This window comes from Schistocerca americana, chromosome 2 (assembly GCF_021461395.2).
Source record: "Schistocerca americana isolate TAMUIC-IGC-003095 chromosome 2, iqSchAmer2.1, whole genome shotgun sequence".
NCBI classification, from domain to species: Eukaryota; Metazoa; Arthropoda; class Insecta; order Orthoptera; family Acrididae; genus Schistocerca; species Schistocerca americana.
Genome location: NC_060120.1, coordinates 1,034,980,710 through 1,035,000,979, shown reverse-complemented (window position 1 = coordinate 1,035,000,979; position 20,270 = coordinate 1,034,980,710). Strand labels below are relative to the sequence as shown.

Genomic DNA, 20,270 nt, shown 5'->3' with positions numbered 1-20,270 from the left:
AGAGAACTGTAACATTTGCATACTCTTATGTAAATTGATTGTGGAGGGGGGAAGAAAGAAAAGGAAAGGGAAGGAACTATCAGTGTCAGCTGCATCGAGACTAGCCACAGAACCAGACAGCGATGAGTGAAAATGCATGCCAGATACGGACTCGAACCCGGGATCACTTACTTAGTAGGCACTTGCGTTAACCACTGTGCCACCCGTACATAGAGTGCATCACAGGTGCACAGAATATCTCAGGACACCTCTCGGTTGCCCCATACTCCCACCGAGCGCTACGTATCTGCATTCCTGTCCATGTCCTCCATGCTCGCTACTCTAAGATTCCTGCCGGAGGTCGGACGTAATTGTGCATGCGCACTGACGAGGTAGATTCGTTGCCCATCGAGGCGAATCACTTACATGAATGCGTGATGTCTGCTGTATCATACTTAGGCTACAGGTGTCACATAGGGGTCAGAATTGTAAGGGTGGGACATTGCTTTAGACGACCATTACCTTTACAGTGGTGACAAGTGAGTGGTCTTTTGCAGTCTTGGGTGAGGTTGTCGTTGTTAAGTTAGGCATGTAAGATTTTGCCATGATTTGGCTCGGGTCTGCTGGTTTTAACGCGATGTCTTCGGTAGTAGGTTCCAGTGTAACAATATCAAAGTTTCAATAGAGTCGACGCAATCTTTGCGTCAGTACGAGAAATTTTCTTATTGCTTCGTAATCTCGCCACACTGTCTTGCGGAGTACTGATTTAGGGGTAAATGCTGATTAAATGAGGAAGAGCTGGTAATATGTATTGGGGAAACGGGCAGCGTGAGCAGCCCGTGTGATTACCGCGCTCCGTCGTGGAAGCCTCCTTGCCTGGGAGGGAACGGCCCACCAGAGGGCACTGGCGCCTAACGACAGCTCTCAATTACTGCCGTGCAGCAGACAGAGATGGCGCCTGCAGCAGGTAGCACCGCTGTCCAGGGACCTATTCCGGCCTGCTCACCTAGTTTCACAGCAACCGCGAGCCAACCACGCCTGGAGGACGTTAGGAGTACAATACGTAACGCAGTCGAGGAACGGAGAGAGGATTCTGCTGTGTCCTCCAGAAGATACGGAACACGGAGCTGCCTACAACTCAGGCGCACCGTAGTTGCAGTTAGCCTCGCCAGAGGGCGCCACGGGCAAGGGCTATTTTGTTCATTCGCCTTACGTCACACAAATAGTTCCCAAGTGTATAGCCATCCTCCAAACCCATACATAAATCGAAGTACGGTTCCACTCAGACCGTGTCAGCACAGTATCGACAGTTTATCAGGAAAGCATGAGGATCGTGTCTACTGTCGCCGGCAAGAAGAACCAAACTGGAAATCGTACAATGGTCGTAGTTATTGTACACTGGATTAATGATTGACACAGAGTTAAAGATGGACTAGTGCAAGTGAACTCTGAACTGTGGCCATGCACCGTCTTCGTACTAACATTAAGTATTTTTAAGGTTTCTGTAAATATATTATTGTAAATTGTTGCTAATCTGTGTTGCCATTATTTGCACTGAATGTTGCCTAATTTTGTTCAGTCCTGTGATGGCGATGTGTAGCCGCTTTGACACAAAGAGCACTTGGTGACGACAATAGATTCAGTATCATGCAATGTATTTAAAATGTAAAAATGCTTATGCATTTCTTTTATCTGCCAAGATCAGGATCTGCAGGCATCCTCTTAATTTTCCAGGTGTCATTTTAGAAGTTCGCTTTCAAATTTTTCGCGCCATGCAGAAAACATTGTTTCAGTAACGTTGAAGATACAAATAATAACAACGAAAGGAAATGAAATGATCGTATGGCATTTATTGGCAGGGATATCCCCTTCGGGGTTCGGCCACCGTATTGCAAGTATTTTTGGTCGACGCCACTTCGGCGACTTGCGTGTCAATGATGATGAAAATGATGAAGAAGGACACACAACTCTCAGTCTCCTGCCGGGAATCGAACCCGGGCCCCTTTGCGTAGTAGGCGGTAACCCTACCGTTGCGCTATGGAGGCGGACATAATAACAATAGTGATGATGAAACTAGCCATAATGATATATAATTATTACAGTGATAGCAGTCTTACTAGGTGCACTTCTCGATAACACCGTTTCCATCTGTACACATTATAAGGTGAAGGCACCACCGCGTTTTCTTATCTGTATGATATAACTAATTTCAGGAACTACTGTAGGGATTCTGCTACGATTTTCACCAGTAGACTGAACCGAGAGGAAGGTTTGTATATACAATCTGCCAGCACACAAAAGGCTAATTCGCTCCTGTTTTAAAGTATTCTAAGTGAAAAGTAGGATAGGAGCTGCCTTATTCTACCTTCTTCGGCACCTTTAAAAATTTTCCCAAAAAAAATTCCGTGCCAACGTATTCGTGCACTTTTTAACATGAGACTCACATCTCACTCGCATAAGCTACACTAACTGTAACTCGCTCATACCCACTAGTACATCGCTGAAAGCCGCTCATTCTATCTCACTCATTCAGCCCATCTCATTTTCATTATCTCTTTGTGTCTCTCTGTCACTGTCTCCTGCCTCACATCAACAGTCTGTTTCGTTCTGCCCTTCTACTTCTGTCTCCTCTCACTGACATTTTCCCCCTCTTGATCTCTCTTAGTGCTACTATCTCATTCATTCCTTCCCACTGCTGCTATCTCTTCTCTGAGTCACTATCTCTCTGTTTCTCGTTATCATTATCATAGACTGTGTCTCTCATTACCACTGGCTTTCACTCACTTCCCACTTCCTCTTTCTCCTTCTCTTTATTCCTCACCCACTGGCACTGCATACTTTGCTCTCTTCTCGCACTGTTTTGTCTCTGTCAACTATAATCCATTGACACTTCCTCTCTCTCTTTCACTCGCACAGCCATTGTCTCCTTCCTTCTTTTTACACCACAGCAGCTGTCTGTTATTTGCTAGTATTTATCACTTTTCAATCTCTTTCCCACTGGCGCTGTCTCTTGTCTCTCAGAATCAAAATCTTAAATATGTTCACATGACAATATTATTTGGAAACTTTTTAAATGTGCGGAGGAAGGTAGAATGACGCAGATGGTACCAGCCTTCTCACTTAAAGTCTTTTAAACAGGAGCTCCGACAGAAACATTTTTCCACTTGTTCCTTTCTTTTCCCTGTTACAGCTGGGCAAATCACGCGTATTAAAAGAACGTCAGGGTTCAGTAAAATTTTGATAGTTTACGTATATGAAATTGAAATAACGCAAAACTAATTTTACACCTCAGACAGGATTTTACGCACAAAATTTTCGCATGTGTTTCACTACTGCAAATTGGAGCTCCCAGAACCCTACTAATGATATGATCATAACGGAGATACGTTATGGCGCATTTCCCCGTGCTGCGTCGCTATACCAACTATATTTTCGCCTCGCACCAGATACTCCGTGTGTATTTTACATATACAGGTAGGGTAACTTTAAACCTATGTATCTCTGAAACGGATGAAAATATCAAGACAATTTTTAAGGTTATCGAGATCGAGGTCTTAGGAATGTATCACAAAAATTACAGCCATTTGCTGTGCTATCTACCTTGAAATCCACGGCTTAATTTTGGTACCCAAAAACCACATTTTTCGTGTTTTCTCAGGAACCCCCATTAACAAAAATGATGCCTCCTTAAACCCCTTAATGCGCACCATTGACAAGATATAATGCTAAAAGAACCAAGCGGTTTTCTCCATTTGTCTAAACTAAAGGACGTGTTTGACACTGTACAGTAAGATAGAGTCAGACGAGCCTTGTGTTGGTTATGCAAATGGTTCCTAGTCCAAGGACTATCCAAAATACGTGACCCTATCTCCTGTCACCAATATAACTCTAGGTATGAGCCCCGGAAAAATCCCGTTTTCATGCGCAGCGTTTTGGAACATATTAGGTAGCGCATGCTGTCGCGCACGTATGTATTATTTATAGTAATGGCGTGAGTGCATTTTATGTATTGTTACCTGTTCGTTCCATATTGAATTGATGTTTCGAGTGACATCTAGTGGCAATGAAGGGAGTTTATGAGCTGGTCAGCAAGCGGCGAGGCGGTATCTGGCGGGAAAAACAGTCGCAACTCCAGAGAGCAGCGCAGCTTGACTAGATTCTGTACATATTACAAATTAGCTGAGAAACCGGACGTGGCACGGGTATGTATTAGTTTTAGTCTTCTATTAGTCCATCTCGTCCTCCCTCCTCTCTCTGAACATCTCCTCCTGCACCCTCTCTGTATCTCCTCCTCTCTATATCCATCTCCTCCTTCCCCTTACTAATCCCCTCTCTCTTTATGCAACTCTTCCTCCTCCTTTCCTCAGTCCTTTTTCCGGGCTCCCTCTCCCCCGCCCTTCCATCCTCTTTTTTCCCCACCTACCCTCTCTCTGCCCCCCTTCTCTCCCCTGAGTCCTTTTGCATTTCCCTCCTCTGCCTTTTCCCATTCCCTCTCGCTTCTGCCCTGCCCCTCTCCCCCCTTATGAGTCCTCTCCCTCCTTTGATTCCCCCCCTTTTGTTTTTCCTCTTCTCCCTCCTTGTTTTCCCCCTCATCTGTCCAGGTCCCCCCCCCCCCCCCCCCATCTGCCCTAGGCTATGGTGGGTCCTCTTTGTGCCAACATTTTAGTGCAGTGTTTACAGTGAGTGTTCAGTGTTGTGTGTCTTATTCGAAGTGTTGCGAACGGCCATCATACTGTCGCTGGGTGTGCTTTTATATCTCTTGCGAACAGAAACCAGACTGTCGCCATGTTTTTTAATTGTGTGCCTACTATGTTACCTGTCTGCATCCTGTGTATTTTATTCGCTTTGCCAACCCTTTGCTTTATGTTTTAACTTTCCACAATTTTCCACCGTTTTACAATTTAAGTCCCCATTTTATCGCCTGCTTTTATTGTTTCTTAACTTCTTCTTACGTTTTAAAAAGTCTGTAGGCTACTGAGCAGCGTAATAAGCTGCTGCCAGCCCGCCCCCTTGGGGGGGGGGGGAGGGGGGGGGAGTCGAAATACAATAATGGAAAAAAATATGCAACTCTCATCCCTCCTCTCTCTACCCAACCATCCTATCTGTGTCCATCACCTCCACCCCTCCCTCTCTCTATCCATCTGCACCATTCCCTCTCTTTGTCCACCTAATAAACCTCCAATCTCTGTCCATCTCCTGCTCTTCCTCCTTCTTTCTGTCAATCTGCTCCGTCCTCCCTCTGTCCATCTCCTTCTTTCCCTGTGATTCCATCTCCTCCTCCCCCTCTGTTTGTCAATAACCACCTCCCCCTTTCTCCATCCGTCTCCTCCTTCCCCTCTCTCTATCTCCTCCTCCCCCCTCCCTGTTGACTTTGTCCCCTTTCTGTTCTGTGTCCATCTCCTCCTCTCCCCTGTCTCTACTCATCTCCTTCCCTTTACTTTCTCTGTCCATTTCTAGCTCGCGTACTGTGTCTATCTCTTCCTCCTCCTCCTATATGTGCCTGTCTCGTCCTTCCTGCTCCTTTTCTCACCATCTCCTCGACCTCCCTTCTCTCTCTATGTTATCACACCCACCTGAATAAGAGGCTGGTGTTTCTAACCTTACAGTATTTCTTTCCAGACTGTAACTAATATGTGTACCAAATTTGACTGAAATCATTTCAAGGATTTAGGATGAGTGTTTTACCCGTGGCTTTGCTCGCATGCAAAAATCAAGACTTTTGGCGAATTCCAAAACATACCAAAATGGCTTCAAATTGTCCACAAATCCAGAACATTCCACAACATTCAAGAATGTTCTGGAATGTTTCATAATGATCTGGGGTGTTCCTGAACATTCTGGAATCTTCCCGAATGTTCAAGCCTATTCCCGAACAATCCAAAACATCGCAGATCACTGTAGAACATTCCGGAACATTCTGGAATGTTGTGAAATGCTCTGGAATGTTCTGGAATGTTCTCGAATTCTCTCGAATGTTCTGGAATGTTGTAGAAATTTCTAGAGGGTGAAACATTCAATCCATTTTATCTTCAAAAGCGTGCCCTGCAGGTAAGAACGGACACCTACTTCATGGATGGGACATAGAGGGCTAACACATCATATAAATCCCTTGATCGTAACGGGAATCGTTTCTGAGTTTTAGCGGCATGCATATTGTACACTTTTATAATACAATATATTGATTAAAGGCCACCGCTGCGTTTTTATGTGGAAACTAATCTCAGATCTAATTTACGAATTTTGATACGGTTTCAGTAATAGATAGACTGAGGGAGATTTGTGTACATCACTATATAGGCTTACTCGTTGTTGTTGTGGTCTTCAGTCCTGAGACTGGTTTGATGCAGCTCCCCATGCTACTCTATCCTGTGCAAGGTTCTTCATCTCCCAGTACCTACTGCACCCTACATCCATCTGAATCTGCTTAGTGTATTCATCTCTTGGTCTCCCTCTACGATTTTTACCCTCCACGCTGCCCTCCAATACTAAATTGGTGATCCCTTGGTGCCTCAGAACGTGTCCTTCCAACCGATCCCTTCTTCTAGTCACGTTGTGCCACAAACTCATCTTCTCCCCAATCCTATTCAATACCTCCTCATTAGTTATGTGATCTACCCATCTAATCTTCAGCATTCTTCTGTAGCACCACATTTCAAAAGCTTCTATTCTCTTCTTGTCCAAACTGGTTATCGTCCATGTTTCACTTCCATAGATGGCTACACTCCATACAAATACTTTCAGAAATGACGTCCTGACACATAAATCTATACTCGATGTTAACAAATTTCTCTTCATCAGAAACGCTTTCCTTGCCATTTCCTGTCTACATTTTATATCCTCTCTACTTCGACCATCATCAGTTATTTTTCTCCCCAAATAGCAAAACTCCTTTACTACTTTAAGGCTTACTCATATTAGAAAAAGTCGTTTTGCCATAGATAACTAGTGGTACCTGTGAAATGCCAGCGCAGGTCGAAATTTCCTTTGTAATTGAATCACAGCATTCAACTACATGAATTGTCCTTCATTTCCAACAACAACACAAAGTGCATGCTTTTATCTTTAGAATGAATATGTTGTGACAATTGGGATGCGAACCTGGGTTTCATGCTTGTCGCAAAAAATGGTTCAAATGGCTCTGAGCACTATGGGACTTGACAGCGGAGGTCATCAGTCCTGTAGAACGTAGAACTACTTAAACCTAACTAACCTAAGGACATCACACACATCCATGCGCGAGGCAGGATTCGAACCTGCGACCTTAGCGGTCGCGCGTTTCCAGACTGTAGCGCCTGGAACCGCTCGGCCACAAAGGCCGGTTGCTTGTCGTGAGCAGCTGCCTTATGAGAGAGCGCATCCAGGGCTGACCTAAACTTAACAGTCTTTAATGTTTCCACTTGTGGTTGCCGAACTGTACAGGCAGAGGTTCTACGATAAATATGTGGCAGTAACACCACTTGGTGAGTGGAGTCATTGCAGGATCGCGGCCGAATTCCAAAGCCCTTCTATTACTGCCAGCGTGTCATTTCCTAATCTAATTCCCTCACCAGTACTCACAGTACTCAACTACATTCAGTTATGCTTCTTTTACCCATTGTCGATGTTCGTCATACAACTTCTTTTCGAGACACTGTCCATTCTGGCCATGCTATGATACAACCTGAACAAGCTGTATTCAGACCTTATAGAAGCTGCTGTGTACATGTGCTCTCCTTGACTACTCACATAGAAACTGGATGCCAAAAGAAAACTGGAGTAGTGTTCATTGACCTGTCAGCAGCTTATGATATGGTGTGGTGCGAGGACCTATTATTGAAATTTTTGAGAGCAATACCTTGCAAAACTCTAGGCAACCTCTTATGTAACGTGCTAAGCAATAGGCGGTTTAAAGTACATCAAGGAGAAGAGAAAAGCAGGTGGCATGTACTCAATGACGGATTACCTCAGGGCTCTGTTCTTGCTCTAGTGTTATTCAACCTCCACACAGGTGACCTGCCGAAAATGTCAATATGCAGATGACCTGGCAATTTCATATCAGAGTGAAGATCTTTCTGAATGCGAAGAACGCCTAACGAACAGCCTTATTAAACTTTCTGAGTATTTTGAGACATGGCGACTGAGACCAAATGTTTCAAAACCGAGGTAAGCCTGTTCCACCTCTCTAATCGCCTTTCATCAGCAAAGATTAGCCCACAGTTCGGCCCTCTTCGCACAGTCAGATACAACGAAAGCCCAAAATACCTGATAGCCAATCTGGACAGAACTTTAACATACAAAAAAGACCTTTCCAACTTGGCCAAGAAGATACAAACACGAGTGAACCTTGTGAGAAAGCTGGCAGGCGGTACATGGGGAGCAACCACATCAGTCCTCCGAGGAGCATCCCTTGCACTCCTATACTCTGCGGCAAAATACTGTGCACCAGTTTGGCGCCGAAGCGCCCACGTAGTGAAAGTAGACGTCCAACTGAACTCAGTTAAGAGAGTAATTGGTGGTTCAGTCCGATCTACACCTACATGCTGGCTACCAGTGCTTTCAAACATCTGTCCACCAGACCTCCGTCGAAAGGCTGCTCTTTACATCCTCTGTTAGCAAGCTTGTGAAAACAACTCGATCCTTCTTCATGACAATTTGCTATCACTGTCCAGGAAACGCTTCAAATCTAGAAGACCAGCATATGAGAGTCCAAATGCTATCCACAGGATTCGACCAGGACGCAGAGTGGAAACGTGAGTGGCAAGCTACAAGAACCCGAAACCACGAACTTGTAGACAATCCAACAGTTCCAGTTCCAGGCTTCCACCAACCGAGGGTGGTGTGGGTGCAGTTAAACAGATACTGGATCTAAGAGGGTAGGTGCAAATACAACATGCACAAGTGGGGCTTTTCAAGTGACAGTGTGTGTGACTGTGGTGACACCCAAACAATGAGCCACATTGTGAATGAATGCCCAATCAGACGATTCCATGGTGGCATTGATAAGCCCCATCAAGCATCCCACGAGGCACTCCGCTGGATCGAGTCCATCAACATCCGAGTGTAGTCTGAGCCGTTTTAAAACTTGTGCACTGTGTATAATTTCACATATTCATTTTTATATCTCTCTCTTTGTTTTGCTAAATGTGTATTACTGTAATTGATGCATGCGATAATAATGATAATGTGCGGGTTTGTGAGTAAAAAACCTGTACGGCGGTGTTGCAGGAATCTACTACACGACGGCCATCATCGGGCCAGCGCTGGGCTACGTGTTGGGTGGACAGCTGCTCAAGATCTACACCGACGTCCTCACCGTCAACCCGGCAGAGTGAGTACCTCTTCTTTATATGCTTCTGCTGTCAGATCCTTGGTTTTACGGAACAGTGAGCAGTAAAGGAAACAAAAGAAAAGTTTGAAGTAGGTATTAAAATTCATGGAGAAGAAATAAAAACTTTGAGGTTCGCCGATGACATTGTAATTCTGTCAGAGGCAGCAGAGGACTCGGAAGAGCAGTTGAACGGAATGGACAGTGTCTTGAAAGGAGGATATAAGATGAACATCAACAAAAGCAAAACGAGGATAATGGAATGTAGTCTAATTAAGTCGGGTGATGCTGAGGGAATTAGATCAGGAAAAGAGACACTTAAAGTAGTAAACTAGTTTTGCTATTTGGGGAGAAAAATAACTGATGATGGTCGAAATAGAGAGGATATAAAATGTAGACTGGCAATGGCAAGGAAAGCGTTTCTGAAGAAGAGAAATTTGTTAACATCGAGTATTGATTTAAGTGTCAGGAAGTTGTTTCTGAAAGTATTTGTATGGAGTGTAGCCATGTATGGAAGTGAAACATGGACGATAAATAGTTTAGACAAGGAGAGAATAGAAGCTTTCGAAATGTGGTGCTACAGAAGAATGCTGAAGATTAGATGGGTAGATCGCATAACTAATGAGGAGGTATTGAATAGAATTGGGGGGAAGAGGAGTTTGTGGCACAACCTGACTAGAAGAAGGGATCGGTTGGCAAGACATGGTCTGAGGCATCAAGGATCACCAATTTAGTACTGGAGGGCAGCGTGGAGGGTATAAATCGTAGAGGGAGACCAAGAGATGAATACACTAAGCAGATTCAGAAGGATGTAGGTTGCAGTAGGTACTGGGAGATGAAGAAGCTTGCACAGGATAGAGTAGCATGGAGAGCTGCATCAAACCAGTCTCGGGACTGAAGACCGCAACAACAACAAACAGTGCCCACAGCAGGCGAGGTGACCGTCACCGTCTTTTCGACGTCCGGGGTCGACACTTTCGGAATTCCTTGAGCACAGAAAACCCATTGACAGTTACGTGTCCTGTGAGGCATTCCGTAGCTTGTAGCTTACGCAAGCAAGTCCATCAAGGACGAACAGCCTTGGCTGCTCACGGAGAGAGTGATAGCGTTCCACGATAACGCGCGACCACACGTCTCCAAGGTCACACAAAGTATGACGTTTGAAGGGGGAGCTGGTCGTAGGTTGTGTTCCAAAAATGAACAGCATATCGACAGAAGTGGTGACCCTTTCTGCAGGATCTGACCATCATTTCACTCGACAATGCTCAAGCACGTACAGTGCAAGCTGTTACTGATTTGTTTGACTGATGGGGCTGCTAAGTGCTATACCACCTACTGCACTCCCCTGCACTCCCCTCGCAAGTTCAACTCTATTTCTAAACTGAAGGAAACACTTCACGGCATTCGCTTCAGAACTGCTACAAATTCGTGGGCAATAGACCGCGCCGCTCGAACTGCCAGCACAACTGGCACTGCTAAGAGCATTCTACGACTTACACATCGCTAGCAACGGGTCATACACAATGCTGATGACTACTTTGAAGGCCAGTAAAACTTTGAAACAAGTATCTATTTTGTACGAGCTGTAAATAAATAGTTGCCACTATTAAAGTTCCAACCCTCGTAGACTGAATAATATCGGTGATAGGCTACAGCTCTCACTCCCTTCCCAACCACTGTTTCTCTTTCATGTCCCTCGACCCTTATAACTGCCATCTGGTTTCTGTACAAATTGCAAATAGCCTTTCGCTCCCTCTATTTGACCCCGGCCATCTTCAGGATTTGAAAGAGAGTATTTGGTTGAAAAGGACGGAATACTACAACACTTCACCCTGTTGTCACAAGCTCGGAATGAAAAATGAAAAACAAAAGAAGTTCCTTGCTTTTTTTTTAAGAGCACGAGCTTCAAATGAATAGGGCTTTTTTCATCTCTCTTTTCGAGCATAATAGTGGAATCATTTTGGTCTGGCGAATTGTGGAAATGGTAGGGCGGCTCTGAATGAAAAATGTTGTTCCCTGCCATTTCCACCAGATCTGCATCTTTACTTTCCACTCCTTTGCGAGTGGTAAGTTAATCCGCGGTATTGAGTTTCAAATCCAAAAATTTTGTGTATTCGTATCAGAAAGCCTACGACTATCGATCTCCACTTGTAAGATGTTTCGATTATCATTGCGATGCCAACAGAGAAACGATAATTTTTCGATGCGTCAGTCCCACTGGTTCACTAGAGCACTTGCACACTACAGCCCCAAATATGTGTTGGATGTATTCCAAACCCTGCCTTCCCATACAGTTTTTACCTTCTACAAGTCCCTCTAGTACCATGGAAGTTTTTTTCTGATGTCGTAACATATGTTCCATCGTCCTGTCGCTTCGTCTTGTCAGCGTTTTCCATATGCTCCTTTCATTGCCGATTCTGCAGTAAACCTCTTCATCCCCTATCTTATCAGTCCACAAATTTTCAACATTCTTCTATAGCAACACATCTCAAAAGCTTCGATTCACTTCTGTTACGGTTTTCTCAAAATCCATCATTCACTAACATAACACTACTGGCCACTAAAATAGCTACACCAATAAGAAATGCAGATAATAAACGGGTATTCATTGGACAAATATATAATACTAGAACTGACATGAGATTACATTTCACGAAATTTGGGTGCATAGATCCTGAGAAATCAGTACCCAGAACAACCACCTCTGGCCGTAATAACGGCCTTGGTACGCCTGGGCATTGAGTCAAACAGAGCTTGGATGGCGTGTACAGGTACAGCGGCCATGCAGCTTCAACACGATACCACAGTTCATCAAGAGTAGTGACTGGTGTATTGTGACGAGCCAGTTGCTCGGCCACCATTGACCAGACGTTTTGAATTGGTGAGAGATCTGGAGAATGTTCCGGCCAGGGCAGCAGTCTAACATTTTCTGTATCCAGAAAGACCCGTACAGGACCTGCAACATGCGGTCGTGGATTATCCTGCTGAAATGTAGGGTTTCGCAGCGATCGAATGAAGGATAGAGCGACACATCTGAAATGTAACGTCCACTGTTCAAAGTGCAGTCAATGCGAACAAGAGGTGACCGAGACGAGTAACCAATGACTCCCCATACCATCACGCCGGGTGATACGACAGTATGGCGATGACGAATACACGCTTCCATTGTGCGTTCACCGCAATGTCGCCATACACGGATGCGACCATCATGATGCTGTAAACAGAACCTGGATTCATCAGCAAAAATGACGTTTCGTCATTCGTGCAACCAGGTTCGTCGTTCAGTACACCATCGCAAGCGCTCCTGTCTGTGACGCAGCGTCAAGGGTAATCGCAGCCAAGGTCTCCGGGCTGATAGTCCATGCTGCTGCAAACGTCGTCCAACTGTTCGTGCAGATGGTTGTTGTTTTGCAAACGTCCCCATCTGTTGACTCAGGGATATAGACGTGGCTGCACGATCCGTTACAGCCATGAGGATAAGATGCCTGTCATCTCGACTGCTAGTAATACGAGGCCTCTCGACTGCTAGTGATACGAGGCCGTTGGGATACAGCACGGCGTTCCGTATTACCCTCCTGAACCCACCGATTCCATATTCTGCTAGCAGTCATTGGACCTCGACCAACGCGAGCAGCAATGTCGCGATATGATAAACCGCACATGCGATAGGCTACAATCCGACCTTTATCAAAGTCGGAAACGTGATGGTGCGCATTTCTCCTCCATACACGAGGCATCACAACAACGTTTGACCAGGCAACGCCGGTCAACTGCTGTTTGTGTATGAGAAATCGGTTGTAAACTTTCCTCATGTGAGCATGTTGTAGGTGTCGCCACCGGCACCAACCTTGTGTGAATGCTCTGAAAAGCTAATCATTTGCATATCACAGCATCTTCTTGCTGTCGGTTAAATATCGCGTCTGTAGCTCGTCACCTTCGTGGTGTAGCAATTTTAATGGCCACTAGTGTACAATATCGTGGTCCGAACATACGTTCTCAGCAATTTCTTCCTCTGAATGAAGCCGATGTTTGAAACCAGTAGAATTATCTTGGCCACGATTCCCCTCCTTGCATCAGCTATGCCCTCCTTCCTTCATCCGTCGTGTCATTTTGCTTCGCGGTCCCCAATATTTGTTGTTAAATTTCTCACTTATCTCGTTTGTGCTACTTCTCATTACTTTCATCTTTCTCATTAGACTGTTCAATCCTTTCAACAGATCCTGTAATTCTTCTTCACATACACTGAGGACAGAAATCTCATCAGCGAACCTTACCAATGATATCCTCTCACGTTGAATTGCAATCCCACTCTGCGACCTTTCTTTCATTTCTGTCAATATTATTCGATGTAGGCGCTAAAGGCTGCATAACTGACTGAAGCCGTTTTTAATCTCAGAGCTTTGTTCTTGGTCTTCCAGTCTTATTACTCCCCCTTGGTTCTTGTACATATTGAATACTACCCGTCTTGCCCTACAGCTTAAAATCCCAGTTTTCGCGGAATTTCGAACATCCTGGGGCATATATCCCGTCGAACGCTTTTCCTAGGTCAAGGAATTGTGTTGATTTACCGGAAGTCTTGTTTTCATTATCATACGCAACATAACTGTTCTCTCTGGTGTCCTTACCTCTCCGAAAGTGAAACTGATCGTCACATATCATATTCTGAATTTTCTCTTCCATTCTTCCGTATTATTCTTGCCAGCATATTGGATATATGAGCTATCAACCGGATTGTACGATAGTTCTCGCAATTATTTTACCTTACTGTACTCGCGATTGTGTGTCACCAGACTTAGAAATTCTACACACCAACTTAAATATCCACTTGGTCACCAGTTACCCTGAGGATTTCAGAAATTTCGAAGTAATGTTATCTATCCCTTCCACCGTATTTGATCGGATGTCTTCTGAAGTTAATCTCTGGTTGTAATACTGGAACCCCCCCCCCCCCCCCCCCCGCCCCATCTTCCATACTGACTCTCATTATTTCGCCGGCCGGGGTGGCCGAGCGGTTCTAGGCGCTACAGTCTGGAACCGCGGGACCGCTACGGTTGCAGGTTCGAATCCTGCCTCGGAAATGGATGTGTGTGATGTCCTTAGGTTAGTTAGGTTTAAGTAGTTCTAAGTTCTAGGGGACTGATGACCTCAGATGTTAAGTCCCATAGTGCTGAGGGCTCTCAGTCATGCAATCAGACAAATCCTTAGCAGTCAATTGGTCACCAGTTCCATGAAGATCTCAGAAATTTTGAAGTAATGTTATCTATCACTTCTACCGTCTTTGGTCGGAAGCCTTCTGAAGTTCTATTAATCCCTGGTTGTAATACTGGAACCCCCACCATCTTCCATACCGACTCTCCTCTCCTTTTTTCCTCAATCATGTAATCCTCACCAACGTAGAGGCCTTCGATGTACTCTTTCCACCTGTCCACTCTCTCCTCTGCGCTTAAACAGTGTCAGTGCAATTATCATTGCACACTTAACATAACAACCGCCCTTGCTTTCAACTTCTTAACATAATCGCCCTTGCTTGCAACTAACTGTACGGGTGGTTATTTTGATTTTTCTATACTCTAATGATAATACTATCAAATAAAGACTGATTCACCGTGACCGCGGAAATTACTGCATCACACCGCATATACACCACTGGCCATTAAAATTTGCTACACCACGAAGATGACGTCCTACAGACGAGAAATTTAACCGACAGGAAGAAGATGCTGTGATATGCAAATGATTAGCTTTTCAGAGCATTTACACAAGGTTGGCGCAGATGGCGACACCTACAACGTGCTCACATGAGGAAAGTTTACAACCGATTTCTCATACACAAACAGAAGTTGACCGGCGTTGTCTGGTGAAACGTTGTGATGCCTCGTGTAAGGAGGAGAAATGCGTACCATTACGTCGGATTGTAGCCTATCGCGGTTTATCATATCGCGACACTGCTGCTCGCGTTGGTCGAGATCCAATGACTGTTAGCAGAATACGGAATCGGCGGGTTCAGGAGGGTAATACGGAACGCCGTGCTGATCCCAACGGCCTCCTATCACGAGCAGTCGAGATGACAGGCATCTTATCCGCATGGCTGTAACGGATCGTGCAGCCCCGTCTATATCCCTGAGTCAACAGATGGGGACGTTTGCAAGACAACAACCATCTGCACGAACAGTTGGACGACGTTTGCAGCAGCATGGACTATCAGCCCGGAGACCTTGGCTGCGATTACCCTTGACGCTGCGTCACAGACAGGAGCGCTTGCGATGCTGGACTCAGTGACGAACATTTCAGATGTGTTACGACCCGTGGCTCTAACCTTCATTCGATCCCTGCGAAACCCTACATTTCAGCAGGATAATGCACGACCGCATGTTGCAGGTCCTGTACGGGCCTTTCTGGATACAGAAAATGTTTCGACTGCTGCCCTGGCCAGCACATTCTCCAGATCTCTCGCCAACTGAAAACGTCTGGTCAATGATGGCCGAGCAACTGGCTTGTCACAATACGCCAGTCATTACTCTTGATGAACTGTGGTATCGTGTTGAAGCTGCATGGGAAGCTGTACCTGTACACGCCATACAAGCTCTGTTTGACTCATTGCCCAGGCGTACCAAGGCCGTTACTACGGCCAGAGGTGGTTGTTCTGGGTACTGATCTCTCAGGATCTATGCACCCAAATTGTGTGATAATCTAATCACATGTCAGTTCTAGTATAATATACACTCCTGGAAATTGAAATAAGAACACCGTGAATTCATTGTCCCAGGAAGGGGAAACTTTATTGACACATTCCTGGGGTCAGATAGATCACATGATCACACTGACAGAACCACAGGCACATAGACACAGGCAACAGAGCATGCACAATGTCGGCACTAGTACAGTGTATATCCACCTTTCGCAGCAATGCAGGCTGCTATTCTCCCATGGAGACGATCGTAGAGATGCTGGATGTTGTCCTGTGGAACGGCTTGCAATGCCATTTCCACCTGGCGCCTCAGTTGGACCAGCGTTCGTGCTGGACGTGCAGACCACGTGAGACGACGCTTCATCCAGTCCCAAACATGCTCAATGGGGGACAGATCCGGAGATCTTGCTGGCCAGGGTAGTTGACTTACACCTTCTAGAGCACGTTGGGTGGCACGGGATACATGCGGACGTGCATTGTCCTGTTGGAACAGCAAGTTCCCTTGCCGGTCTAGGAATGGTAGAACGATGGGTTCGATGACGGTTTGGATGTACCGTGCACTATTCAGTGTCCCCTCGACGATCACCAGTGGTGTACGGCCTGTGTAGGAGATCGCTCCCCACACCATGATGCCGGGTGTTGGCCCTGTGTGCCTCGGTCGTATGCAGTCCTGATTGTGGCGCTCACCTGCACGGCGCCAAACACGCATACGACCATCATTGGCACCAAGGCAGAAGCGACTCTCATCGCTGAAGACGACACGTCTCCATTCGTCCCTCCATTCACGCCTGTCGCGACACCAGTGGAGGCGGGCTGCACGATGTTGGGGCGTGAGCGGAAGACGGCCTAACGGTGTGCGGGACCGTAGCCCAGCTTCATGGAGACGGTTGCGAATGGTCCTCGCCGATACCCCAGGAGCAACAGTGTCCCTAATTTGCTGGGAAGTGGCGGTGCGGTCCCCTACGGCACTGCGTAGGATCCTACGGTCTTGGCGTGCATCCGTGCGTCGCTGCGGTCCGGTCCCAGGTCGACGGGCACGTGCACCTTCCGCCGACCACTGGTGACAACATCGATGTACTGTGGAGACCTCACGCCCCACGTGTTGAGCAATTCGGCGGTACGTCCACCCGGCCTCCCGCATGCCCACTATACGCCCTCGCTCAAAGTCCGTCAACTGCACATACGGTTCACGTCCACGCTGTCGCGGCATGCTACCAGTGTTAAAGACTGCGATGGAGCTCCGTATGCCACGGCAAACTGGCTGACACTGACGGCGGCGGTGCACAAATGCTGCGCAGCTAGCGCCATTCGACGGCCAACACCGCGGTTCCTGGTGTGTCCGCTGTGCCGTGCGTGTGATCATTAGAGATGGGGGATCCGCTCTTGAACTAATTCATAGAGTTGAATCTTTCAAAGGAGTGAACAATCAGTGATTCAGAAAAAAAGAACGGTAGCTCCAAACGTTTCCCACGGCAGAGAGAGAGAGAGAGAGAGAGAGAGAGACGGAGCATATCAGCAGCGCCACTGCTGGTCAGAGCACAGTGCACGCCACACAACACAGCCAGGGCCGGCCTCTGCCCTGCTTCTACCTTGGCTGCCTGCATTGTGCAGTGCCCCATTGGATTTTGTGTTTCACATATGCCATGCCGTGCCGTCTCCGTGCGTCGTCTGCCGCGTGCAGCCAGTGTCTGGCGCAGCTTAACTTCGCATCGCACTCTGTCGGCGATCGTTTCAGTCGCACGTCCTGCCCTCTGGGCAGTTGATGCGAGCAACAGGACAGAGAGCCACCTAGCGGATAACATAGGAACTACTTACAACAACCTGCTCGCAAGAGAACGGACGATTTGTCTCGGAGCGGGTGAGTTCACCGCTCCCCCCACCCTCGGAACTCGCCCGCTCAACGCTCACCCCACCGTTCTCGACTCTAGCCAGAGCTTTGAGCAAAGCGACTCAGGTGTCACTCTGGTCTCTGCGGTCTCAGCTCACGCAGTAATACAGCTCGCTGCTCGACCTGCTCGACTCAGCGCCTCTGCATCGGAGTTCGTCCCTACTGGATATTGTTCTTCGTAGTAATACCGCTATGTATATTACATTATTATGTTATGTATACATCAATTGTTTTTATTTTATTTTTATTTGTTTAAACTGATTAGATTGGGTTCCTGATGACTCCTCTTACTATAGGATTTTTATTATGGACACTCGAATTTACGCTTTAATTACGAGCGAACCGATAAACGTATCGCAAAATGTGATACACCAATATTTTCCTTGTTTTATTCTGCGTAAGGCTATATGCAGCACTTTCGTTTTACAGTCAAATTTATATTTTTTTTTCTTATTCTGGTACGGATTTTGCGATTTTAGGCGTCTTCGGAAGGAAACGTTCACATTAAAAATATATGACTTGCGATGTATTTGTATGAGGTTAATGAAATTTTAATACATTATAGCCAAATATATTGTTAATGTAAATCTCAAGTTACAACATTTTCCGATCACCCAAAAAACCACGATAGTGCAAAATAAATCAATAATCATAAACTTTGTCATATCGTGGAAATTTCAATAAACAATACAAAATTGTTACTCATTATGTGTGTTACTTCAAAATAGGATCAAATAATATCGAAATACAGGTATAGTACTGGAATAAACCAAGTTTAAAGGGCAATGTGCCTTCCATTTATTTTCTATTGTAAATGAGTGGTGAGTCATGAAAAAGAGCTAATTCATTTCAGGGAGTGAACAGTTCTGATCCAATCTCTGAAAAGAACAGTTTTGCCCATCTCTAGTGATCATTGCTTGTACAGCCCTCTCGCAGTGTCCGGAGCAAGTATGGTGGGTCTGACACACCGGTGTCAATGTGTTCTTTTTTCCATTTCCAGGAGTGTACGTATTTGTCCAATGAATACCCGTTTATCGTCTGCATTTCTTCATGGTGTAGCAATTTTAATGGCCAGTAGTGTATTTAATGCGTCACCACAGCTCGTGGGAAGGAACGGCGGCCGCAGCATCTGATCAAGTTCAATATTGCCTCATCTGGGGCGACAGCCCCCGTTGAGTCACGGCCCTGTACTCTGTCACGCTCCCTGCCCCCGTCACTCTGCAGCTGGCCTCTGAAGCTAACGTCCCAGCGTAGCGCCGACGTCGATGTCAACAACCGGCATCAGTCAAGGGGGTCTGGGCGTCCAGTGACGGCACCCCGCCTCCGTATCGGTGTCCGCTAACGAGGCGAGTACCGAGCGGCTAATCATTCGCTGCATCAACTGCACAGAGTGGGGCGCCTAACTTTTGGTACCTTTAATAACTTTTGATTCTGTGGCGGACATTTTCTCCACTACCTAAATAATATAATGTACGCTCAGCCTGTGGCTCGGGTTCGATCCCTACTACCGTTTGTATTGCTTTCTTGTTCGGTTTTGGGAAACCAAACGAAGCATACGTTTGGGACGTCGCCTCTGAGGGGCCGTTGGAATTTGCGCGCAACCGTCAGACTGCCTAATTTCAGTTAAAATTAAATCTGAAACGGCGCAACTTACCAAGTTTCTGCTTAAGAGTTATTTCTCAGCACTGCCTACCTGCAACACTCTTACAAGGTTTTCAGACTGCTACTTACCATCCTGTCTAATGTTGACAAAATCTTCAAATGTGTGTGAAATCTTATGGGACTCAACTGCTAAGGTCATCAGTCCCTAAGCTTACACACCACTTAACCTAAATTATACTAAGGACAAACTCACACACACACACACACACACACACACACACACACACACACACACACACACACCCATGCCCGATGGAGGACTCGAACCCCACCGCGTGGGATTAGCCAAGCAGTCTAAGGCGCTGCAGTCATGGACTGTGCGACTGGTCCCGGCGGAGGTTCGAGTCTTCTCTCGGGCATGGGTGTGTGTTTGTCCTTAGGATAATTTAGGTCAAGTAGTGTGTAAGCTTAGGGACTGATGACGTTAGCAGTTAAGTCCCATAAGATTTTACACACATTTGAACATTTTTTTTTACTCGAACCTCCGCCGGGAGCTGCCGCACAGTCCATGAGTGCAGCACCGGAGACTGCTCGGCTAATCCCGCGCGGCTAATGTTGACTTAACGTAACTTATATCTTACTGAATTCTTTTTATATACATATTTATTTATATATTGGTATAAATTAAAGAAAATGTAATACACTTGAGCCGTGCTGCGGCTCGCGTTGGTGCTGTTTGTAGGTTTCCGCCCTCTGTTGCAGGCCAGACGGTATTGTTTAGTTGGCGTGGTTGCGATCGTTTTCCTTCT

General features: G+C 46.1%; 1 protein-coding gene across 2 annotated transcripts in view; it reads left to right on the top strand.

The window, feature by feature from the left end:
• Positions 1–20,270, top strand: part of LOC124594925 (solute carrier organic anion transporter family member 4A1) — a 539,939-nt gene that overhangs the window by 323,609 nt on the left and 196,060 nt on the right. For both annotated transcript variants that reach the window (XM_047133418.1, XM_047133417.1), the window contains exon 4: positions 9,184–9,286. In XM_047133418.1, the coding sequence (XP_046989374.1) occupies positions 9,184–9,286 (103 nt within the window). The remainder of the gene's footprint in view (positions 1–9,183; positions 9,287–20,270) is intronic.